The sequence below is a fragment of the Thunnus maccoyii genome, chromosome 6 (genome assembly GCF_910596095.1).
Source record: "Thunnus maccoyii chromosome 6, fThuMac1.1, whole genome shotgun sequence".
Classification (NCBI taxonomy): Eukaryota; Metazoa; Chordata; class Actinopteri; order Scombriformes; family Scombridae; genus Thunnus; species Thunnus maccoyii.
This window is the reverse complement of record NC_056538.1, coordinates 13888031-13914169: the sequence shown is the minus strand read 5'-3', so window position 1 is coordinate 13914169 and position 26139 is coordinate 13888031. Positions and strand designations below refer to the sequence as shown.

At 41.1% G+C, this 26139-nt stretch overlaps 1 protein-coding gene across 1 annotated transcript in view; it reads left to right on the top strand.

The window, feature by feature from the left end:
* Window positions 1-23666, top strand: part of pid1 (phosphotyrosine interaction domain containing 1) — a 30967-nt gene extending 7301 nt beyond the window's left edge. Inside the window, exons 2-3 of the mRNA XM_042414093.1 lie at window positions 4087-4233; window positions 21038-23666. Of these exons, the coding sequence (XP_042270027.1) occupies window positions 4087-4233; window positions 21038-21538 (648 nt within the window). The 3' untranslated portion in view covers window positions 21539-23666. The remainder of the gene's footprint in view (window positions 1-4086; window positions 4234-21037) is intronic.
* The last annotated feature ends 2473 nt before the right edge of the window (window positions 23667-26139 follow it).

Below are 26139 nucleotides of genomic sequence, written 5' to 3'. Positions count from 1 at the left end.
CATTTGTCAACTTTTTAATTCACATGCAATGAGAAAATATCCCATATTTTCTCATTAATAATGTGAACTAATGGAAATCTGCCAGCTAGGAGTGAATGTGTATACTGCTAACAGGTTTTGTACTGTATGGCCTAACCTCATCAGTATATTAAGTGTATCAGTATATCTTGGCTCTACCACTTCAGATGAATGAATGAATGAATGAATGAATAATGAATAAATGTTTCCTCTTCTAAAATAGAAACATAAGCAGCTGTAAAACTAGCTGTGTCACATCGCATTAATTGTTTTTAAATGGTCCAACAGAATACATCAAATCAGGGAACCAGTTTTTGAGAAGAGGCCAAGTGCTTCATTGTTTCAGGTATAAAATGCAGATCAAGAATGACCAGGGATTTCTGGGCAGTTCCTGTACACTAAATGTGGGCGACCTTTCAGAAACACGTCACAATCAAGCCATGAAACTCATCTGAGGAAGTTGGTGAATGTACGTTTACAGAGTTTATACGGAGACACTTTGATAAGGTCTGACCAGGCACCTGAAAGTAATTCACATTCCTCTGACTCATTGCGTAAGTGTCGATATCAAGACAAGGCTGTTTTTCGCAATCCTGACAGAGGGCCACTATTTGGACATTTGACTTTTCTAGTGATAGCAGCCATTGTTTAGCATGTAGATTGAAAGCATAGACAAGACCCTTGACTTGTAACTGGCTCAAAACCAACCAAACCCACACCGGCCTGATGTTGGAGATGGAAAACTCCCCGGGTCCACGTAAAAGTCAGAAATAGAGTCAATTAACATCAGTAACTTGATGAGGAGACTTTTGGGGTTTGAGAAATATAAAAAACATTTAAATGCAGTGAAAATATTATGAATAGAATTCCAGCGGTACTCCATAAGCAGCCCTCCGCTCAGACCTTTTGCTCCTGGTGGGGGGTGGAGGACTCAGGGAGCCCACCACACACCCCCAGCACACCCCTCCTCTCTCCGTACCAGGGCCAACCGCAGGAATGCGAGCCGCTGTCAGGAAGCTGTAAAGTGCTGACGCAGAGGTCAGCAAGCGTTTACACACATGTGGCTTTACTTTCACAACTCCATCTTGCTTTTTTTCCTTTTCTCCTTCATCTGCTCCTTGTTTTTTTTTCTTGCCTTATCTTCCTCTTTCCTGACAGCCCCCCCACCCCTCCTTTCCTTTATTATTCTTCTCTCAACATGAAGGTCCACTATAATGAGTGTGCCTGTGACCCCAGCGGTCCTGTTTCTGCACCAACGAGATGGAAGTTGGAGTGTTGTAGGGCATCATCATAGGATTAAGCCTATTAGTCGGAGGGCACTGAATTGGCCTGTACATTTTTTTACCCATATAGTATGTAATATGTTATTCTACAGACATCATTTAACACATTATGAACACAATTGCAAACAGGACCCCAGAATCCCATTTAGACACAAAGACCATTAGGACACAATGTGAAAATGATGTTAGAATTTAGGAGGATCACTCATTGTATTAATATTGTACTACTGTCATTATAGTATTAATATATTTTAGCCAACTGATAATTAATTGTTGACCGATCAATATGACTGGACCTGTCACAGACCTGACGAGGTTGAGTTACAATGCACCTATGTTAGGAAATACACCAGAATACTCTGGACACCAAACCTATATCTACTTCTTGAAGTTTATTGAGGATGTTCTTCTTGGCTTTTCCCAACAAACCAATAGAGAAGATTGATGCTAGCGTGTATTGGCAGGATTGACCACTTTCATCGCCTGAAAATGTTGACCATCTGTTATATAAAAAATAGACCTTGTGTGCAGCTCCAACACGGAAAACGGTATTGAAGTGCCAAAGAGAAAAGGAGGAAAGTGAATGCGTCCACATTAAATCCACATTAAATCATTTTTTTTTCATGTCAGAGTTGAAATTCTGTGGCCCCTCCTCAACCGCAACCAAATAGCCAAGAATGAGGTACATTTTGTTCATTGACTCCCCCCAAATGTGGTAGCAGAAACGCACAAGTATAGTAAGTGTGAGTAAGTATAAAAAGCGGAACACAGGCTGACCTCGTAGTGTAGCTAATACCAAAATATTTTTCAAGTTAGTTGAAGTACTCAGTATTTAAATCTGCATTAACTGATTTTTTTTAACTTGTAGGCAGCAGAAACAAGTTGTGAACGCCTCATGACGCATCATCTTTCAAGCTAATATGTTGTACTTGTTAGCAAACAGTCGCATATTTACTCATCCAGCCGTTGTGGAGCAACATTATCATTCATTTGGAGTCATGTTTCTGTCCATTTAGTGAATGTTAATCCAATATTCACTCTTTTTCAGCTCTGTTTTTTATCTCTATCAACTCCTGAGGAAACATCTGGCTCTTTAGCTGCTAAATGCTCCACTATGTTCACCAGCTAGTCAACAATTGTGTCTGTTTGCTGTTTGGTGCTGAGTGTGTAGTGTGCAGTAGGTTTGCAGCCAAAAACGTCACTATGAGAGCCGTGAGAATGGATCCAAAATGGTGTAGTTGTGGGTTAGAGGGCTAAACGGTGAGCTGAAACTCGCTATGAAGCTCCGTAAAGCCGAGGGGAGCAGCAGAGTCTCCAATAACTCAGTTTAGTTTCATCGCTATGAGCGACGCCTTTGACAATACACACTGTCATTTGATACATTATTATTATGGTGATGATTACAGCCGCTTCAAGTATCCTGTCATCACCAAAGCTAACAAGAGCTATTCACACCATTCCCTGACAGCTCCTGTCGTCTCGTAACCCTCCATGGATTCTCATTATTATTAGGGGGGTTTGAGAGGGTCAGGTGGACATGGGCTCTCCACCCTCTATCACCCTGAGTGCCCTGAGAGTCTTTGCCAACCTTGCTAGTTAAAAGTAGCTAACGCAAAAGTCTTTCCCTAGTTTTAAAGCTGTATCTAGCAGAAAGTGAGCAATAATGAAGTTATGAAACAAAGAGAGTGACATACAGTAACCTTGCAAGTCAGAATCAAAGCAGCTTCTTGATGTGGTGTCTCTGCCAGTTCCCTGAGGCAAGCATGCCTAGTTAAATTCATTTCACCGTCATATTATACAAAACCTGTTAAAGCTGCGCCGGCGGCTCAAGAAAGGTCATCCAGAGGAGCTGCAAAGAAACCGATAAATAACAAATTGCCGTTAAGAATATTAGATTCCAAACATCCGCAGGTGCAACAGGCCTCTCAAATGTTATTTCTCATGTACAAGAATTTATTTTCTTTCTGATATATTGCCAGACCAATACAGTCTTAAATAAATAAGGTTAGGCTGCAGACACACAACCCAGCTGACATGCCACAGGTCTGCCTTTTCTTTCTCGACCTGATTTCATTAGCTGCTCCATTTTGTCTCGACTGTTTCGAGGAAGCCCAGAAATTCCACAGGGTGCACACAACGCACGGGGCCAGATCGACCATGTGGTTCTGCTCGGCTTCAGGAAACACTGGCCGTGGACTGTAACGTAGTGTGAGAGCAGACGGCTTGCTTGTCTTGTTTTGACGGAGGCAGTGAGGGCAGAGCTCCCTTTATCTGCACCTCACATTCCACTTTCTGCTGCAATAAGGCCTCCCTCACCATCTCACGTCCAGTCATCATCTCCAGTTTTCACCACCGCGATGTGTTCTCTGTGGGAGTGTGTGTGTAAGGGGAAATCTGGAATACTTGCACCTTGAGTATCATACATGGTATCTTTTTTTTTTAATACGTGTCAAACAAAAGTTTACAACATAATATCCTGTTGTCCTTGGTATCAGTATTTTATCACCTTGGAGTACCACAACAGTTGTATTGAGCAAAAAGCAGCATTTTTTTTCTATCTTCACTGTTGTGTAAATCTCACATATTTGTGAGGCTAGTTCTGTATTACACACACAAAAAATGACAAAAACCACTAAAATGCTGATGTGTGGGGGTTGCAGTTTTTTTGGCCTCCAGCAGTGTTGACTTGGAAATTAAAAATGTTGAACTACATGCTTACAGTTGTCTGATACGGATTGGATGTTTGGCTAAAGCACAGTCTCAATTTCTGTCTTTTCTCCATCAGCACTTTCAGAGCATGCTGAAGACCAAGCTAAATGTGCTGACGCTGAGGAAGGAGCCGTTGCCCACGGTGATCTTTCACGAGCCCGAGGCCATTGAGCTCTGCTCCACCACACCGCTCACAAAGTCCAGGACCCATGCTGGATACAAGGTAAAATCACATGAACCTAATAATCCCTAAATCCATTCCTGTCCGTGAATAGTAAATCTATAATAGCATTAATAGACCCATAATCCAACTGTTTTTCCTTTTTTCTTCTGGACACACACGTTTTATTGTACACCCCCAAGTAACACAGTTTTTACATCTGAATCACAGTCTCGATTTATTTGTGTTAAATGTGCGTGTTTGTGCGTGTGTTCTGCCATGAGTGTGTTTGTTTTCCTCCTCTCTGGCTCTGCTAAGTGTCAGATGTAGAGTTCGATCCAATGAGCTGTTTGACTCGCAGCCTATTCTCCTTTCTCTGTCCTCGAAACAGAAAACAAACGGGGCTGCAGATTAAAATAGCCAACAGCCACGCTCTGTTATTACACACAACACTTCCAACCACGTAACCGAGTCTGTGTGTGTGTGTGTGTGTGTGTGTGTGTGTGTGTGTGTGTGTGTGTGTGTGTGTATATGTATTTGCCTATCCATGCCACAGCATTGTAAGCATAACAACATAAACAGAGACATGGGTGCATGTGAGACAGCTTCAAGTGGCTGTGATTTTGTTTTGCAAGTTAAACGTTGTTTCAGTCATTAATACTGTACCATTAACAAACATGTCTGAAAAGTAATTGAGCTTTTCCAACTTAACCTCGCTATATGAAGCAAACTAAAACAAGAATAAACATTTCAAAGCTGGCAGCTGCCTTGAAATTTTGAGGAGAAATATTGCCTCTTGAAATTATTGCCAACAAACACAGAAGTGGAACACACAGTCCCAATGCTTGCTGTTGGTATTGGTCTGTGTTTGTTGGATCACCGAGGAGTGTACAGAGACACACACAGACACACTATCACATACATGCAGTCACACACGTGTGTGTGTATATATGTATGTATGTGTGTGTGTGTGTGTATATGTGTACATATATATGTACATATGTACATAAACTGTACTGAAACTTCATTAGCATTTGTCAAAAGTTCAAATGTGAACATGAAGTGAAAGTCAGTATAAGTCAGTTTTTACTGGCAGAGCAGACAGATTTTGGTCTGGCTGGGAGAGATACACACACATACATACACACACACACACACACACACACACACACACACAAACACACCGAAACAAGTTAATTAGCAGGGTTTTCTCTTAAATCTTAATGTGATTTATAAATACAATCTGGTGTTCAAAATCATCTTTAATCCATTGAATTAAAAACAGAACACAAAACTAAAAGCTGACAGATGACAGCTTTGCTAAATTATTAAAAAAATATGATGATGTAACATTGTTAAGCCCACTGTATTATTTACAACAAATCCTTTCACCTGTTACACTCGTCACTCCTCTTGCTCGTCACCCTCTTGTCTCCTAACAACAGCTGTTAGCCTGCCAGGCCCGATTAAAATCAGGCAAGATTTTCACCTCTTGTGAGTACTGCAGGGAAGTATAACTGTTTCCATTTCTTCATTAGCTCAAAACATACAAGCAGACGAGTAAGATAACACTAGAACACTGCTGCATTCTCATCAGCTTTGCATATTAAACATGACACAGATGGAAACGATCCCTTGGCTATTTCAGTTGGCAGAAAACTTAGCAAAGAATCAGCATTCTTCTATTGTGTTTCAGTACCAGAGTTGCTTCAGGGTACTCTAATTTGGGTTCTTGAAAATTCCCAGAATATGTGTAAACCAATGAGTATCTACTCAAAATGTCATGACTGGAAATAAAGTCACTGCACTTCCTTTTTTATGATACTTCTCCATAATAAACTATAAAGCTACCAAACTGACCAAACTGAATTTACAAATTAAGTTTTAGCACAGCCACATGCAGTTTGTACACTTAATTGTTTTTGAAGGCCCAATGAAATGGCCTTTAGAGTATCTTTAGCTTCAGTAATGTGACAATTAGATTTGATCAAATCTATTGAGGATGAAATTGGATCTGTCTAAAGTTGACATAGTTTAGCAAGCATAAGTCTCTGGAGAATTACAGTAATTGAAAAGTTATAGTTTGTGTTGTTAGATAGGAGAAATAAATAAATTATATTTTGGAAATGTAAACAAAGTTTTTCCCAAAATCATATCTAAACACACTCATCCAAATTCACTTTTCATGCTCTGCTAGCTAGCAGTCGGGTATGGCTTTATATGATCAGAGTTAGCAGGTCACCCTAAATCAGATTTGATTGGGTAATTATGTTTAAACCCAAGTGCAGGGGCAGTCATAAAAATATTAAATCTTATGCAGGAATATGAAGGAGAAAGAATGTGATGTATACATACTCAAAAAGGATTTAAAAACATGTATATTTGGCATGTACCAAGAGATAACATGATAACGAATGCACAGATAAAAACTTGGATAATTTATCTTTTATTTCACTGGATCTTTATGACTTTTTACTTCATACTTAAGCTACAATATGCAAGTTCTGGAAATCAAGCTAGTGCTAGCATGAGACTCAAAAGCAAATGACTGCACTCCTCCTCCTCCCTGCCCTTCACCTCTGCATTCTCATGACTGTGGGCCCCTGGTGTATTGATTTCTCCCCAGGAACTGGACGTAAAGGTGCTTTCCCATTCTTGCATGTGAGCTTGGAGCCTCACTAAAAGAGGAAGACGTGCGTTCATCTATTGATTGACATCTGTGAGCTCCTATCTACCTATACTTTGGCCTTCTCTTATTGGTTAGAAGGACGAGGCTTGCTTAAAAACTTGAGAAGGAAGTATCTCTATGCTGCTGCCAGGCTGTTCAATGAGCCCGAGTCACAGAATCCTTTAACAACTCTCCACATTAAGATGTTCTTTAGAGCATACCAACTAAAAAAATGTTTAAAAACTCACATACTACAGCTGTAACTCCATGATGTAGTGTTGTCACACGTTATTGACTCATCTCTCTCCCGGTGTTAAGTGCGTCATACTTAATTTCCGAACTCGCATGACTGGTAACTTTTAATTACCAGTCATGCACTGGCAAAGTTTTGTGGCTTAACATACAACCCAACAACTTGGACAATATTTTAATTTTCAGTGTGATGATGCATAGATTTCACTGCACATTAGTGAATCCAGGCTGCATCAACACACAGCCGCTTCTTGTATCATCCTATCGGCAATCACTGCTGTGATAGATAAATATTGATGTAACGCCTAGGTGAACGGTGCCCATAGTTGGACTTGATATCCCTCTCTGTCTAGTGTGAATCCCAACATCCACTCGCTGCCTTCTCCTCTGTACTCTCTGCTCTTTCCAGCTTTACCGAGGATGCCAAGCCATGTTGCCATGGATACCACTACAGCTATTCAGCAGAATACCAGCCACAAAAAAAAAAAAAAAAAAAAAATCTGTCTGCTACCTCCTTACAGTATGCAAGTCCGTCTGCCTCACCGCCTGCATCTGTTAGCTTGTGTAACTTCCTGTCTGAGTCACTACCTGCCTGTCTGCATATCTGTCTGCCCACCTGCTTTAGCACCTCTGCTCCCAGACATTATTTTCCTCTGCGTTGAAATGGGAGAAAGGGAGAAAACTGAGGAAACAATGGTCTTTTTTGCTACTCCTTGCCATCCTTCCTGCTTGGGTTTTATGTGCTACAACACAATATGATACCATTTATTAACCACATGGACTGTTTTACATTCCCTTTTTTCCATTCTTCATCCCCCTCCTGCTTCACTCAGTCCTCTCCCAGCCCCCAGTTGTGCTCCCAGTTTGCAGGCAGGCAGGAAGGCTGGCTGAGGGCCGCTGTCCCGCTGCCAAAGCTAACAGCTAGCATGGATGAAAGGCCACCTCTCATCTTTGCCTGCCTGGCCTGCTGCTGTCAATGTCGCCCACTTCACATCCATTGAGAAAATGTGTTCATTGCACTCTGCAGCTATGCCAGCTTCTCAGTCATACTCCAAGATAAACGTTAAATTACTTTTGGAGTCTGCTCAAAATACAATTCACGTGTTTACGCGTGATTTTGTTGTGTTTGAATTCAGTCTATTGAGAGTAAAGCTGAAACTATTATTCGAAATTCGCTTATTCATTTTCTTGCTGAGAGTTAAATGAGAAGATCTTGTTTGTTTGGTAAACATAAGGCTGCACCTTGCAGCTGGTTAGCTTAGTTTAGTATAAAGACTGGACACAGGGGAAATTAGCAAGCCTGGCTCTGTCCAAAGCTAACAAAATCTGCCTGCTAGCACCTCTAAAGCTCACTAATTAAGACATTATATCTTGTTTGTTTAATCAGTACAAAAGTTTAAAAAACAACATCTTTCATTTTAATTGGAGATTTTGTGCCAGACTATTTCTTGACAGGAAGCGGTTTCTTATTGCTAAGCTAAGCTAACCGGCCGCTGACAGTAGCTGTAGCATTAACAGACAAACGTGAAAGTTTTATCATTCCTCTCATTTAAATTTTGTCAAGAAAATGAATCAGATTTCCCAAAATGTCAAACTATTCCTTTTAAAGGCATAGAAAGCTCAAAACTGTGAATTTGTTGCTTAATAGGTGTTAATTAAGTTATTATTTCAATTATTTGGAGCCCTTTTATCAATATTCTTGCATTTTTTATTTGTGTGTGATTAAGACATGATAGAATTATTGGCTATTATTATATATGCTATTTTGCTATGCAGATGTTTTTCTGTATGGCAACTGGAGCAGAGAGATGACTAAAACGGTTCGACAGTGCGTTGTCACACTGAAAAAAGTTATAAAGGTAGAAAGAAACACCGCTCTCACCTGGGCGTTGCCATAAAGGTGTGATTGACAGTCATCAGGCAGAGTGTGACTAATATACCTTTGACACAGTAGGAAAAAGGCACAGGTGTAAATAAGAAAATTAATGGCTGAATTCCACTTAGCTGCTTCAGTTTCAGACTCCTGGTATTGTGCATACTGGCTGGCTGTTACACTGTCATGACTTACTAGGACACTCGAATACAACAGAGCCATTGTTAAAGTCATTAGCAACACCTGTCTTTTTACTAGTACGACATTACAAAATGTCTGCTGTGAAACAAGGCCTATTGTCAGTTGCAACACTAGTTAGGAGCACAGGTTGTACACTGTTTAGTGAAACCCAAACGACTGATAGTGTATGTTTCTCTCAACTTGACGCCATTCAAGCCAACAGCCCAGGGCCACACTGGTCCTATCATGTCTTTATCTAATCTGTTAGCCAGAGAGGCTTTTTGTCTTGCTGTACTTGGTATTCTGATGTCAGTCAGTGTGCTGGGCGTACCATCACTTATTCTCCAGCGAACAGAGAACAGAACACACAGTGATGACATTTAGATGATTAGCAACCTCTCAGCTGAGATGACCGGTGCTCCCAGTTCCCTGGTGAATGTGTGTGTGTGTCTGTGACGCTGTCTGTTGGAGCCCTTGTATCAATATTCTTGCATTTTTGCGTGTGTGTTTATAGATTAAGACATGATTTACTGAATTATTGACTTGAGAATTATTGGCTTGCTATTTTGTTATTCAAATGCTTGTATGACAACTGGAGCGGAAAGGTGTTAAAGATAGTCTGGATTCAGGTTGAGTGGTGTGTTGTCTCTGCTGGCACTGCTGCTCATCAGTGGAGCAGCCAGACTGGGCTGCAGTTCAGGGTTGTAATGTAATGAAATTAACAGATATGATCTCAGTTTAGTCATCATATTCACATTATCAATGATTTTCTATCAGAAAAAAGAAATATTGTGTTTAAATATTTTGAATGCACTAGCAGTCATATATTTATATCCATATTTAGGTATTTAGTTAAATACATATTGTGATATTTGATTCTGTAAGGGCTGGTTAGGATCTTCAACTGAAATCAGATAAATCAACCTGATTAACGGGCGGTGACACAAGAAGGCTGTGACCTTCACCACAGGATCATTTCCATTAGAGCTGCAACAATTAGTTGATGAGAAAATTAATTAGCAACTATTTTGATGATTGAATAAGTCAAGTCAAGTCAAATTTATTAATATAGCATATTTCATACGACAGGCGTAAACTCAATGTGCTTAAGTGTTTTAGTTTCTTTCTAAAGCAAAGATCCCAAATATTTGCTGGTTCCAGCTTCTCAAATGTGACAATTTGATGCTTTTCTTTGTTGTACTATACATTATAGTAAACTGAATATGTTTGGGTTTAAGACTGTTGGTCGGACCAAAAAAAGACACGTGAAGACGTCAACTTGGGATGCGGGAAATTATAACAGACGTTTTTCAGTATTTGCTGACATTTCACAGCCAAAATGATTTAATCGAGTGAGAAAATGATTGTCAGATTAATTGATAATGAAAATAATTGTTAGTTGTTATTTAGCTGAACCATCCAAGATGGATCAAAGGGATCTTCACATAGACAGAGAACAACAATTTTACTTACATATTCAAGTAAAAATTCCAATGCCAATTAACATTTTACTGGTTTCTCCAGTGTGACAAGAATCAGGATGGTCTGATGTGAGTGGATCTGCTCTCCCCCCATTAACATATTTTATATTTATGCACAGAACAATGTCTCTGCAAAAATCTGTAGTAGTCCTTCTCCTGATGGAGCCAGTTAAATTATTTGCATGTGATGGTAAGGAAAACACAGGAATACACTTTGGCACTGCAGCAAATTTGTGGTTGAGACCAAATTTTGTGGTCAGTATTTGAAAATGCTCCTGGCACCAGTGTCACCAGACTAAAAAGTTAATGTGGAGTCTTCAACAAATTTTATTGCCATCATATGGAGATTTCTTATGCTATAGTAGGTTGTACACAAGGGGTCATGGATGTGAAAGCTTCTTTCATATACACTGAGGTGCTCCTGTCTTGACTTACATTGAAACACTCAGACTCTGTGTCGCACTGACACACACACACACACACACACGCACACACACACACATATACACACACATATACACAGCACCTTCTTCTCACCGCGCAACCCTAACACAAACAAGCAAGTACACACAGCACTTTTAAAAAAAACCTCATCCATCTTTGCATGCCGTGGCAAGCGGAGCCAGCTGTGCTGTGCTGATTCAATAAGTTTAGAGGAATGTTAACAACCTCCTCAAGAATGCTGCATTCCCAAGCAGTGGATTCCCAGTCATGTAGGGGGATCCAGACACAGGGGCCTACTGAGGGAGGACGCCAGGGTAACCTCCCTCTCTGACAGTGTGACGTTTGTGTTTTACCTTTAGTACACAGTGTTTCGTTTTTACACTGGGCTCAGTAAATGTCTTTATTCCAGTGCAATACTGACTACAGCCAAAGGGCTACTGGATTTTTGATATTGATATTAATTTGATATTAATATTTTTACATAAACACATAAAATACACACACAGTTTCCATGAATTTTATTTTCTTGTTACTACTTGCTACTCATCGGACATATGCCAATGCAATATATCTGCAATAAGCTAATATTGGCTGATAGGCTCTAGTACTGAGTAGGCTGCTTAATCTATGAATTTTCATTTATGTGTAGAATAATTGAAAATATAGCTTGTGCATCTGCTTTCAACTCCATTTGAATAATGTAACTTAAAAAGTTTTTCTTTTGCTTTTTATTTAATAATTGAAAGGGCAGAGAGTCAGGAAAAAAGGGTAGAGAGAGGGGTATCACATGCAATAAAGGTCCACAGCTAGAAGTGAACCACATACATAGCGAGTTATGTGGTCTGCATCTTAACCACAAGGCTACAGGGGTGCTGGTACTTTTGAATAAAGGAATAAGAAGGAATAGTATGAGAAATCTGGTAAATCTTAATGTAAACCCATAACTTTCTTGAGTTTCTACTTGTGGCAATAGGCCTGGCAATTGGTAACATGACCACCTGTAAAATAGCAAATTTTAATTTTTACACTTCACTAAATATATTTTGCTGAGCTTCAAAGGTGCTGGCAGGTGGAGTTTATTACCTTTGGACAGAGCCAGGCTCGATGTTGAGGCCAATTGCCAGCCATTGTATTGAGCTAAGCTAACAGTCTGATGGCTGTAGCTCCATATTCACAGTACAGACATTAAAGTAGTATCAATCTTCTCACCTAACTCTGCAAGAAAGCAAATAAACAATTTCCCAAAATGGTAAACTGTTCCTTTTAAAATTAGCTTGTATAGCATAGCATAGCATAGCCAAGTTGTGTTGTGTGTAGCCGCGGTGTTCCCGGCTATTAAAAAGGAAACACTGCAGCTACACACAACCGTAACACAAGAAGAAGAGTTAAATTGAATGGTTGTTGTGAGAAATAAAAATACTATGTGTCATTCAGTTGTCCGCTATACTCTAATTCACGGGCTCCCAGTATGTTCCATTCAGGAACAGCTGAGTCATGTGCGACACCTAGTGGTGGTCCAGTATTTGGCTTAATATGAAACCAGTTTGAAAATTTTTACATCGGCCCAACCATAGTCACCACTGCCAGATACTGGTCTGATGGGTTTCCAAATAGTCAACTGCTAAAGTATGAACAAAAACAACACATTCTTATTTCAGGCCATTTGGAAAAGACCACAAACTTACAACTGGATGGCACAGTGGAGGCGGGGAAGAAAACAGGCCCAGAATGACAGATAGACTGTGTGTTTTGTCTGCACCACCTGTTTGTCCTTGGACCAGTGTCTGGGAAAGAGCTTGATGCTAAAACGACAAGTTCCAGAAGTGTTGCTGACTGTTTGTACCTTCACATTACAGTCTGTTCCCAGATCTGATCCAACAGGACCCAACTGCTTTCCTCAACAACTACCTCCTTGTTCTGCGCTCAGCCCCTCTTCCTGTCATCCCATCCCCTTTCTTCTTCTTTCTCCATGTTCCCAAAGCCTTTCCGTAGGGACAGGTATGTCCTCGCTGATTCCTCCAAGTCTCTCTTCCTCCTCCTCCTTTTCCCATACCTCCTCCTCTTTTCTTCTCATCTCCTCTGTTCCTTTCTCTGCTGATAGCTGAACCAGCTGTGGCTCCAGCAGCAGCAGCAGCAGCAGCAGCTGCCCTAGCTCTACACCTCTCATACGCACATGCATGCCTGTGTGCTTACACACAAATATACACACACGCTAACACAGACAGACACATAGACAGTGTGTGTTGTGCGTGAGTGGACCAGGATGTTCCTGTCTCTCTTCCCACCGGCTCGCTTGCAGGGCTGCGGATGTTTTTTCTGTCTCCCTCTGTGGATCTCTCACTTTCTTCTGTCGTTCTTTGCATTCACTTTCTTTCTATCAGCTTTTCTCCCCATCTGTTTACAACAATACATTTCTCTCTCGCTCCCTGACTCTGTGTCTGTCTGCTTCTCCCTTGTCATTCCATAAATGTGGTTTTTCAGGCATTGTTGGGTTTGCATCACGTGATTCATCAAATAAAAGTTAAATGCTAAAATCTGTTTGACTCATTTATCATTTAACACAGAAAGTGTTGCGCTTATAAACAGCGGTGACAGAGTGACAGTGTTGGCATGTATGTGCTTCATTATATGTTTTTAATAAGTAATAGTGTTTGTTGTAAACATGTGGAGACATAGCTGAAGCCAGCATGCACATATTTGCACAACATGGCTAATAATTGCTATATGTGTCCTTAAGCACAGATAAACCAAGACGTTGGGAAGCAGAGCAGTGATTTGCAACTGTTTTAGTTTTTGACCGCTCAGAATGAGACAGTATGTTCTTGTGACACCAAATCACATCATGGCCTCAGTGAGGATATAAGTTATGAGCACTTGAACCAAAAAGTGATTTTTCCTTGTCACATCATGTCATCAGAATGAATTTGGAGGCCCGAAAGAGGTAGAAATAGCTAGACAAGAAAAAAAAGCAAAAATTAGAGCAACAGAAATACTAGTGGCTAGGGCTGGGTAATATATATCAATATTTTATCGATACTGTGATATGACTAGATATCATCTTAGATTTTGGATATTGTTATATCATGATATGGCATAAGCGTTGTCTTTTCCTGGGTTTAAAGGCTGCATTACAGTAAAGTGATATAATTTTCTGAACTTACAAGACTGTTCTAGCTGTTATACTATTTCCCTTTACCCACTTACTCGTTGTATCCACATTACTGGTAATCAGTTATCAAAAATCTCATTGTGTAAATATTTTGTGAAAGCACCAATAGTCATCCCTACAATATTGTCATAATATCAAAATTGAGGTATTTGGTCAAAAATATTGTGATATTTGATTTTGTCCATATCGCTCAGCCCAACTAGTGGCGTGGCTCTCGAAATGGCAACGCGGTCGGTCGGTCAAAGATGAATTGTAATAACTTTGATGATCCCTTAACTTTTAATCTAGCGTTAACCATCCAAGGGTTGTCAGCCGCTAACATGGCTGTAAGCCATCTGTCTTAATTATCCCTTTAAACATTTTGTGACCCCTCAGATTTATCTTAAGACCCCCTGGAGTGTCCCAACCCCCATGTTGGGAACCACTGAGCTAAAAGTTTGAGATATCTGAATGCTAATCTTTCCAAGTGTGTGTTTTCCCATGCGTACGTGAAAGAAAGAGAGAGAGAGAATAGGAAAGGACAATGTCTTCCATAAACCAAGAGTCAGTAATGGTGGCCACATGTCTCACCACACATGCAAATGTTTAACCATGCTCCTCCCCTCTCTCTGTCATACTCACAAACACTCTCACATGCCTTTCTTTGATTTTTGTCTCTCCCACAAAGCAGGTACAGTACAAATGTAATGCGTCCTATAGCTGCAGTATCTACTTGCATTAAAAATACACAAATGCGCACACACATATATTTAGTCTCTTGTCTGAAGAAGTCCAGTGGATAGTTTACATTTCAACCTTTACTTTTTTCCCTTGTTCCTCATAGTTTTCTTCAGCCTCTGTCTGTTTTTTCTGTCAATGTTTGCTCCATTTCTCTCTGTGCTGTAGCATTCCTTCTTTGCAGCCCCCAAGGCCTTCGCTCCTCTCACGGATCTTTATTTCTGTCTGTGTATCACTTCACATGGAATCAATATCTTCAGTTTGACGGTATGGAACAATTAACAATTAGCCATAGAAGGGAGCACTGAACAGAACAGTAGAGGGGATGTGAGGATAGACGAGAGGTGAAAGTGGGGGCGGGGGGGACTGATGATGTGTGCAGGGAAGTAAAAAAGAGAGGAGAAAGTGAAGTTAAGCGAAAAGTAGACAACAGGGTTTCAGAGTGGAGGAGAAACACATGGAAAGTTGAAACAAAGGGGAGGACTCTGTAGATCTCTGGAATGATTTAAGATGCCTGCCTGACATGCCAGCACTTAGACGACTGGTGAGCAGGCAGCCAGAGCACAGGACAGCAGATGTGTTCTGGTCTGGGATGGACGGATTGATGTATCAATTTTATACAGGGCTTGATGATGTGTAGAAAGTCTAGTGACACGCACATACCGCAAGTGGTTTTCTTCATACAGAGCAGCCCCACAAGTCTCAAAAGTTTGGCTTGGAGAGTCAGAAAGCGTCTAATTTCTGCACTGTCAGTGAGTCCAACCTGCATCAGGTCTCTTCTCCATCTGCAGAATTTACGATCATTGAGTCAGTGTGTCTCTTCGTTGTTCCAGTCATAACCCATGATATGTATCTTTGGAGACGGTCCTGATAAACTCACACTCTCTCAGAAAGAGACACAGATAAACACACACACATATTGCAGCTGTTAAAGTCACCCGGTAACTTGTCTCGAGTCCACCTCTGCAAGCTGCCTGCTTCCAGACCACGCTGTTTTAATGCACTTGCTTACCAGGGCTCCAGCCTTGGGGCCTGACGACGCGAAAGAGCCCATGAGGCTCAGGAAAAAAATAAATAAAATAAAATTCACTAGGGAGAAGAGAGGTTGATACCCTGAAAAATAAATTAAAGCCCCTGTGATCGGTAAATGTATGACCTGCCTGTCTTGATCGTCCATTGAATGAGTTGCTGTTCTTCAACTGTTTATACGTATGGCAGTTTCCTGGCTTGAGTAGAAGTTTACTTCAAAAGCCACGTTTGCAAAAATGTCTGGAAAAAAAATGTGAAAGCGTAGCTCAAAAACCCAGATATCAAAGACAGAAAGGGCAGCGGGAGTCACAGCTGTTAAGACAAATCACCAAGCTAACTGGATATTTCAAAGCTGCAAGCCCTGAGGTCGAGACGACTGAAAAAACCCCTCCAGCAGCAGGACTAGTAGCAGAGCCGGCAGGTGAAACAACAAGGACACCAGCAGAATTACCACCTGCTTCCACAGGTTAGGTATCTAGCAGGCTAGGTCTTAGGGAGTTAGCTAACTAACTAACTAGCTCAACACAATTAGTGAATTTAGCTAACAAATAACTGTCAGTCAGGAGAGGCCGAAACCAATTATGATGCGCAATTCCAGATTGTTATGAGTTTGAGTTTTAACATTACCTAAGCTAGTTAACATTAGCTAGTGCTAGGCTAACAAATGTTATGTATAACCGCTGGCTAGCATTAGATGATGTAGAGCTTTAATTTAGCCTGTCTGATATACCACTAGAGCCCCAGTATATAAATATAGACCTGGAAATGTGCATGATATGTCCCCTTTTTAAAATTTCTGTTTTACGCTATATATTGTGTGAATTATTTGTGACTCCATTCAAACACACATGGTCCTCAGATGCATCCCTCATATGTGACACAATGAATAATTTGCCTTCAGTGTCTTGGACTGGAAAAAATGGTTTTGATATTCCAACATGCAACTATGATTAGTTACCGCAAAGCGAGCCTGATGGGGAGGATCGTGCAGTTGATCACTGTCATTTACTGAGTTCAGTCTAACAGCGTCTCATGTTTTGTGATGTGTTTATATCGAAATACTAGCATCCTCTGAAGGTTTTATTCATTTTTTTATGACATTGCTATTAGCAGCCTTGCCTGCTAGGACTTATGTGGCATAAAATCCACATTTAGTTTTGCATTCAGTGTGACTGCGTGTTCATGAATGCACAAACATTCAGCGTTCCTTATACAGATGCTATATTCACCTAGACCACATTTTAATACCAAGTGTAAATGGGGTCAGTGTTGTCTAAGCCCAGGAGGAAAAATGTTGCATTTGAAACGGGTTATTCAACTACTGCAGATAAAAAAAAAACATCCAAGTTTTAGTGGTGTATCTGTTTTTTTATGAACAAGGCCCTATAAACAGTTTTTATTTGTCATCTTTCCTGCTCAAGAAATTCAACAATTTCCTCTTCAGCTAAAGAAACAAACTCAAATGTTTGGTCAGACATACAGACACACACACACACACACACACACACACACCTGTTGTCACATACTTGTTGGTCTGGTCTGTGTTCACTCCACTTGTCTGGCTCACAACAGAGAAAAGTTCCAGATCTTCAGTTCCAGTCAGTGAGTGATGAAGCATTGCAGTTGGAAAGAAGTTCAAACTCAGAGAGAAATTTAACAATCAGCCCAAATAGTTCAAAGACATGCATGGCCAGACATGCAAACTCTGACGACGTGCCAACAGTTTACTCAGTAAATCCTGTGTTTTGTATTATACCAATTATAGCAATTTAATTTTGTTTACCTCAAATGAAGATGATTGCTTTTCTACCTGCCCTTTCTTGTTCTTTCTACAATACTTCTCTCTTTCCCCTTTCCCTCTCTTTAACACCTCTTCCATGTAAACAGAGGAAGCTTTTTAACTTTGTGTGACTATTGTCAAGTTTAAAATCAATTAACGTTGGCAGTAACTATTGATTAGTTGGGGCAAAATGAAATCCTCTCCTCCTGAGTTGTGAACTATTTGCAGGCACATTAATTACATCACTTTCTGAGCAGAAACGAACAAAGCATCAACAAAGATGAAGAGTAATGCCGACATGTAGCCTATAGATAGAGAGAAGACATTAGCTGCCTCTCAGTGTTTTGGCCAACACCCAGATGCTCCAAGAAAATTAAACCTGGCAAAGCAGTTTGACCTCATTCAACTAGGAAGCCGGCCATTTAGAAGAAACGATCAAAGTTTAAACAAGTAATTCGATATCAAAATAGGAGAGACAAAGAAAAGAAGTCTATAACGACTCTTTATTGCTGTTCAACATAGAAATAGCACACTTTGGATGGTTGATGTATTTTGGCGCGGTCTTTGGATTTGTTGGCTGGCTGAGTGACTGACCGCCTTTTGGCTGCGATAGGGTGTCAGTGTGGTCGACTAGCAAACCACCCTGCCTCCAGGCTGCTCCTGCAGATCTGTGGTACTCAGCTGAATGATGGATCCGGTCAAAGGCTGCATGTCCCACCCAGCGGTCGCCGCTTATGAAAACCAGGCATGAGGAGGCAGCTGCTTTCCCTGACTGGATCTGTTACTGTTGCATACAGGAAACTGGGAATCAATGTCATGTCACGCTGCAGTCGCGGTATTTCAGGGGCCACCACCATCCACCATAGTGGTAGGATACTGGTGTTTTATATTTGGAGCAGATACCACGGATAATACTTTTGAGTAAGCTTCAATACGGATCTTTCTGATAGTTTTTTTTAATAGTATCATTCACCAGTCGGCTTGACTGCCACATGCAATATTTTTATATATCTTTCTACATTGTTTTGCCTTCTAGAAAACTAGGAGAGTGTTATTGCCCACATTGGAGACGTATCTCTGATTTTATCATTAAATTTGTAGCATGAGTTGCTCACTTTTTGTTTGCAGGATATTTATGTTGCCGTCTTATATTTCATAAATGTGTCTTGTTTATAAAAGGGAGCTATATCGGAAACATCCTTCAATTGATTCAAAGGAATACTTCAGCAAGTTTGGGGAATTTATTAGTTTTCTTTATGAGAGTGAGATGAGAACATTGATACCCCTCTCAAACATGATATTGATATCTCCCTTCTCATCTCACTGTTATAAAGAGAACAAATAAGTGCGTTTTCCAAAATGTTGAATTTTAATATGATTTTCTACTTCTAACATGCATGTGTTTGTGTGTAATTAAGGATGGAAAGAACTCTTTTGGGCTCCACAACTGTTGGATTACGTACAATACATGATTTGACAAAAGAATTTGGCACGTTACAACGTTTTACCCTAACTAAAGGGTAGCTTCATCTGTAGCTTTTTGGTAAATGCTACTCCTATCCTACGCAAGTCTAACTGCCCATCTAACCGAGAGGCTGGCGGACTCAGAGAGCCAGTGACTGGCTGATTGTTCTACATGCGCACTCTGAAAGATCCCATTCAGTCAGAATCACGGCAGAGAAAGGTAGACATGATGGTTGCAGACTAAACAAAACTTGTGAAAGAAGAGAAGCAGTCAGATCATATGATAAATAAAATAGGACACTGGTGTCTGCTTTCTGTCATGTTTCTGGTGTTCTGTGTCAGTCTGACATTGGTATGTGTTGATTTGCTGTTATCAGAATGATAAAATGTAAGAATTGGAAATACTTGAAGATAAAATATTAATGAAATCTCTTTAGGGGAAAGTGTGATTGACCACAGACTGGCTTGATATTAAATCCACAATTGCAGGTCACATCTATATACTTATATAATACACGTCTTTGCTTGATGTTCAGTTATCTATTCACACTTATCATTGCACCTATCTGCAGCCATGTGTCAAATGTGTGCTGCAAATAAGCCAGCTGTAATGAACTCTTGAGAGAGGAGTATTCCCCTGCCCCAGTATAAACACAGACAGGAGTGAAAACTCTTTTGAGTGTTTGACTCGTAGCAGGCTCCTCCTCTGTGTATTTTTATAAAGCCATAAAGAACACCATGTAGAGAAAGCACACAAGTCAGCCATTATTCCTGGACCGCTCTGCAATTGGCCACGTTCCCCCTGAAAACTCCAGCTTTGTTCACGTCTTAGCTCTCTCTCTCCCCTTATCCCTCTCCATCTCCTCAGTCTATCGCTCTGCTGGTATGCGGTGTCATTACTATGGTATTCTATGGTCCTTGTTGCAGCCACAGCTCAACATAGTGTTTTCTCTCTTTGGGAAAGAACACACAACCGTCAGCATGTCAGCACGGTTACCACAGAAAATTAGTAGAGCCTTTTATCACCACCACTAGCTCTTAAAACACATCTTCCTCTATGCAGAGAGACTTAAGGCACCCCAGTTTTTGGGGTTAATTAACCTAAAGAGGTATACTGAACATTAAATTCATTAACTGACAGTGGAATGTTATTATTACACTTTTGCCCCACATTGATGACCTTTCAGTACCTTTTACAAAGAATGTTTTTGATATTGAAAACGTCTGGAGGTGATTTCAAAATAAAAAATTTGGCCCAACTTTGCTTTTTAAAAATAATGTTTTGGCTCTGTTTTACCTCTGCTAGACACTTTGTGTACACTCCACTAGAAAGAGATAAAGACCCATTAAGTAGTGAGTTGGACCATCTTTTACCCTGATAACAATGTTCTTACATCATGACAGTGACTCAGCAAGGGACCTGTAGTATCCTGGTGTTAAAGCTGAACACAAACACATAAGTTCTTTGTAGAACCGTCCAATGTTCTGCGGATGCTCCTTTTTCAGGTCACAAATGTTTCACGTGAATCTTCTTGACACTTTCCTGGAGGAATCTCTCAGTATGAAAGGGAACGTTTCATCCGAGGAGCAGGGTTTTTTTACAAGATATATGATCTTTTGACATTTTTATGGTGTTTTTGAATCCCTTTCCTGTTGTTTTTTCCATTTACAGCTGTGACTCTGTTGAAAGGGTAGTGGTGTATCAGTGGCCAATTGCGTATTTATGGTCGTTATAGGTTGTCCTAGTGGAAAAAGAAACCTTTTTTATGCGAGTCTAATAGTATCTGTGTGTGTGTCTCATTTCCTGCAGGTGACCTACCTGGGCAAGGTGACCATCTTTGGGACCCAGTTCCTGTCTGGCTGCACAGAGTCGGCGGTGGTCGGTCTGGTAGAGCGCCGTGCCCTGACCCAGCAGCATGGCACCTGCCCCGCGGGCAACTCTCTGCTGGAGATTCGGCCATTCCAGGTGCGTCTTCACCACCTGGATGAGCACGGCGAGGCCTCAGTAACCATGGACACCTACCAAGTGGCGCGCATCGCCTATTGCACAGCCGACCACAGCGTCAGACCCAACGTGTTTGCCTGGATCTACCGGGAGATCAACGACGACCTGTCCTTCCAGATGGACTGCCACGCCGTGGAGTGCGAGAGCAAGCTGGAGGCTAAGAAGCTGGCGCACTCGATGATGGAGGCTTTCCGCAAGACTTTCCACAGCATGCGCAGCGACGGCCGCATCCACAAGAGAGGCTCGTCGGACGACTTCGCCGAGGACTCATCCACCCCTGAAGACTCGACCCCAGACGACGGTTGAACTGACACTCGCCTAAACCCCTGAACACCCATCCTAACAAAGCGAGGGGTGACTGGAAGGATGGACAGATTACCTGCTCTCTCTCATTCTCCCTACTGTCCCTCTTTCTGTTATCAATTTGGAACAAAATTAACTTACCCCGTTAACCAACACGCCCAGGATGATGACATAGCTTTTAAATAAAGGGAAAGTAAAAGACAAAAGACATATATTAAATACAGGGATAGAAAAGTGCTGCCACTTTTAATGAATGGCCCTCAAAGACCCACAGGGGGCCTCTCAAGCACCTCTGTAAACGCCCTCAAGAGATTGACTAGACATATCCATTTCCCACCACTGTCACTCCTGCACCCAGAGGAGACACTGTTTGTGGTTCTTAAGCTTTTCTCATCAAGGGAACAACAAAATGCAGTCCCTTTTCTTCAGACCCCAACTCATGAAAAATCTGTTGCTACTCTTGCCATTTAGGGACCCAGCAGAAATAGGCCTGTGACTTATTTTGGGTCCCAACCCAGAGTTTATGAGACTGTTGGAGCACATAAATTCTTTAAATGTTTAATTATGTGGATCTCTGTTACAATGCCTTTGACCTTGGTAATAGCAAATGAGGATGTGAAAGAAAAGCTAAGCCTTTGAAGCACTACTCATGTCATCACGATGGTACCTTAGTCCAAGTTGAACCCCAAAACGATTTGCCAATATGGCTTTTACTCATGTGGACAATGGAGCCAGAGTTTCTACCTCTGTCTCTGTTTAATAGGTACTTAAAGATTCAGATTAAGGCACCTGGAAGGGTATAGGTGCTAAGTAGATGTTACATTTTAGAAGTTCTCGCGAAAGGCTGAAAGCCTGCAACACCTTAATCATCCACATCTGACTTCTGTTTTGAGTATACCAAAATTCAGGCTGTATTTTGCCTGTCAGATTATGTGCCTCACTTTCCTCTCACATTAGTTTGGTCTCTTACCCAGGTCCCAATGTGTACGTGTGGCCATATGTGTGTGCAAACCTTTTTTTTTTTGTTGTTGTTTTTCTGTGTGTGTATGTAGGTGTAATTGCTTCTGTACTTTTTGTGTATATGAATGTACACGAGTGCTTGCATCTCTATGTGTGAAAGAGAAAAGGTGTGGATTAGTAGGAGGAGGAAGGGGGATATCGTATGACTAGCTGGAAGTGAAGACTTCTCGCCCTGGAAGCATCCGTTTTTGATGCTTATGGAGGCGTTTTAAAATCAGACACGGTATTATGCCCATTTGCCACGTTTTCTTACTTTTAATCTCGTAAAAAATGAAAAAAAGTCTACATGAGTGTGAGAGTCTGAATGTGCCAGTCACTCAGCGCGAGGTTGTAGTAGGACCCTAAATCACAGCCGTCCAAGATAACAACTGACGCCTCCTGGCCTCTGCTGAATGTATGATGAGTCCAACGTGCCGCGCACCATCTCCGGTCACTTCTGTCTCCCGTACTCTCCTCGTGCTATCACAGATAGCTGTAAGGGAGCTTCCCCTTGCTTCCCTGCATCGTCTCTCTCAGCGACTGAGGGGCAGAAAACACATCAGAGCTCCACGCCACTCTCTTCTTTTCTAACTGGACTGTGTTGAACAGCTATCGGCGGAAATCGACCATTGACTCAAACACACACACACACCTGCATACGATTATACATATGTACACACACATTGTATTTGAATCCCGCTCAATAAGCTTATGTAAATACAAATGTATCACTTTCCAAATATTACAGCATAAATGTTGATAGCTATTTTAAATAATAAAAAATATGTTGATTGAGAACCATCATACGATACAGAAACAGTGTTATAAAGCCTACTGTGAATAATAAGTGGAGAGCCTGATAGCGATGCGCGCGTGTGTGTGTGGAAGGGATTGTATGTGGCGGGAAGTGTGGTGAGGTGTGTGTGTGTGTGTGTGTGTGTGTGTGTGTGTGTGTATGTGAATGGACAGGCCAGAGGGAGAGAATGTTTATAAAGCTGTAGATTACTGTGTCATGTCTGTCTGAAAGCTCAGGCGCGCTTTAAATGTTTGAAAAAATGTTACCTTAAGTGTTTTCTATACAGTGTTTGCAAAGATCAAGAAACAATTGCATATAAAGTATTTACCAAGACCAGTCATGTGACGGTGTGGTCTGTTTTGTCTCAAAATACATTCATCAGTCTCTCTCTCTATCTCTCCTTCTCCACCGCATGTCAGCAGATCCTGGCTAAAAGAGGTTTTTACTCGTTAAACTCTGCTTGATTTTAACTTATTGGATTCCCTGCTGTGGTCGTGTGTGGGAGGATAAATACAAAGCATGTTCAGTTTCAGAACAAACAGAATTGGTAACCAGATGATGCTCTTGACAGGCTGCCAAGACAGATGTAAAGCATAACCACCAAACACACACATTGCTGCATACTGGAGTGTGATTCTCAAAGTATTTGAGGTAGTTTTGTAAAACCCTCAGTGTGTCGTGTGTGCTTTAAGAAATGTTTGGATGTATAACACACAAGCTATTCATTCTTTTTTTTTTTCATAGGATTATAGTAGATGCCAAGTGTAGGTGGGGTTGAAATATTTGAAATAATTTTCAGGCTGAATTGTGACCAGGTTTGAACATCCATTGTAGTTGATAACTGCTTCACCGCGTGTGGTCAAAACCCCCTGAACAGCTCAACTTTATGGTATTTCCAAACATGCTCCAGGTTTTAAGTGTGACACAGCCACAGCTTTGTCTGTTCTCTGAGGGAGGTTTTACTCTCCCATTCCTGGCATTCCATCTTTCTTTTATTGTGTTGTTGTGCTCCGGCCTCTCGCCCACCAGAACGTGGCAGTCCTTTCTCCTCACAGTGCCCACATCAATAACAAGATAACTAGCAGCTCGCTGCTTCTATGGCTGGCGATCATTTTACAGTTTAAGAGCTGCAGAGAATTGGAGGCAAAATGGATGCTGTGAAGAATGTTTATGTGCGCTGAATGAGAACACTGCCTCCCTCTGGAAACTACAGCAACAGCCTCTGCTTTGAACATTTTTTTTCAAAGAGGCCTTATCATGTTGTCATTCAAATTGAGATGAAATGAAAAATGGCTTTTTAATCCTTTTAGATCACATCATTGGTCATATTGTGCACCTGTTTAACAAGATAAGCCAAAAAAATCAATTTCTTATATCAAAATCCAACCAAAATCCAACCATCTTCCTGTAAAACAAAACATAACATGATTACGTAGGCTTGAACCAATTTCAGCCAATAATATCATGACATCCACCAATCAATCAGTCTTCAACTTTTAGTGGCACAGAGCTAAGATTCATTATGACATGCTCACTTTTCAACATTCAAATAAAATTCCTCCCAATGTTATGTCCTGCCAGTCTATCCTGTTTTGCTCGGAAATCTGTCATGATCCGGAAGTTTAATCTGGACTTTAACAGTCTAACTCCTCATGATGATAATCATCATTTTGTATATGGCAGGAGGGAAACAGATTGTTCTGCTATTACATCCAGGGGACAAAAAACAGGTGACATTTAAGCACCTTGATGAAATTTTTACACCAAGTGAACATGTATGTGTACATAGCAGATTTCATTTTTTATCTTTATCCACCAGGTTGGCAATGGTTTATATTAAAACACAAGCAACATTGTTCTGTTGTTGAACAGAATTTGGAGTCTTGTACAGTCAACCACAACCATAATTTGACCACAATACTGATAATCATCTCTGCTCTGGAGGTTTTATAACACAACGTCAACAAAACCTTCTGCCCCTGTCTCTTCCAGCTCACTGTACACAAGCTCCCCTGTTTAGATGCCTCTTTGTCTTGGAGCTCTGCTGAGCGTACACCCCTCTGATTGCTCTCCACTGTGCTCTTGTGTCTGTCTGACCCACTTCAAGCAGCGCATCAGCACAGAGGGGCCCCAGAAAGAGGCCACCCCGGCAGCCTGCGTCTCTGTTCCGCTGAGGCGTCAGTCAGTCAGTCAGCTCACAATACCACTCTGTTACTGCTCCAGCTGGCTGCTCTTCCTCCTCCAAGTCCCAGAACCGGCTGTCTATCTGCCCGCCAAGGGCCCACACGCTTGAGGTCCGGCTGGGGAGGGGAGCAGTGCCAATACTGGCTTCTGATCAGACCCCTCTTACTTGCTCAATATCTGTGCCTTTACCCTCTTTTTCTCCAGGCTGCCGCTCCCCAAGCAGGGGGCCTGGGCCTCTTGGAGATAGAGTGTGGTGGAGTTACTGTAAACATATGTGTGTAACATATGTGTGAACTAGACTGGGAATTGTATACATTCTTTCTCCCTCTGGCTTTAAATTGCAGAAGATGCAAATAGTTGATTAACATGGCGATTATTTAAGGTTTTAAAAATTCAGTATTTGGAGCAGAGAGCAAGTGGAAGTTTTACATAGTAGCCAGGAAAGTGTAGTCAGAAATAAAATATATTCAGTATTGCACAAGATGCATATTTTTTTGTCCTTCCCTGTTTTAAGATGGCTTAAATTAGTTTGGCAGGTTCCCTTTGACGTTCTTTTTTACAAATTTATCAAAACTTTCTTCCGCTATCAAAAAGGCATTGTAAGTTTGAAAGTGAGCCTACTGCA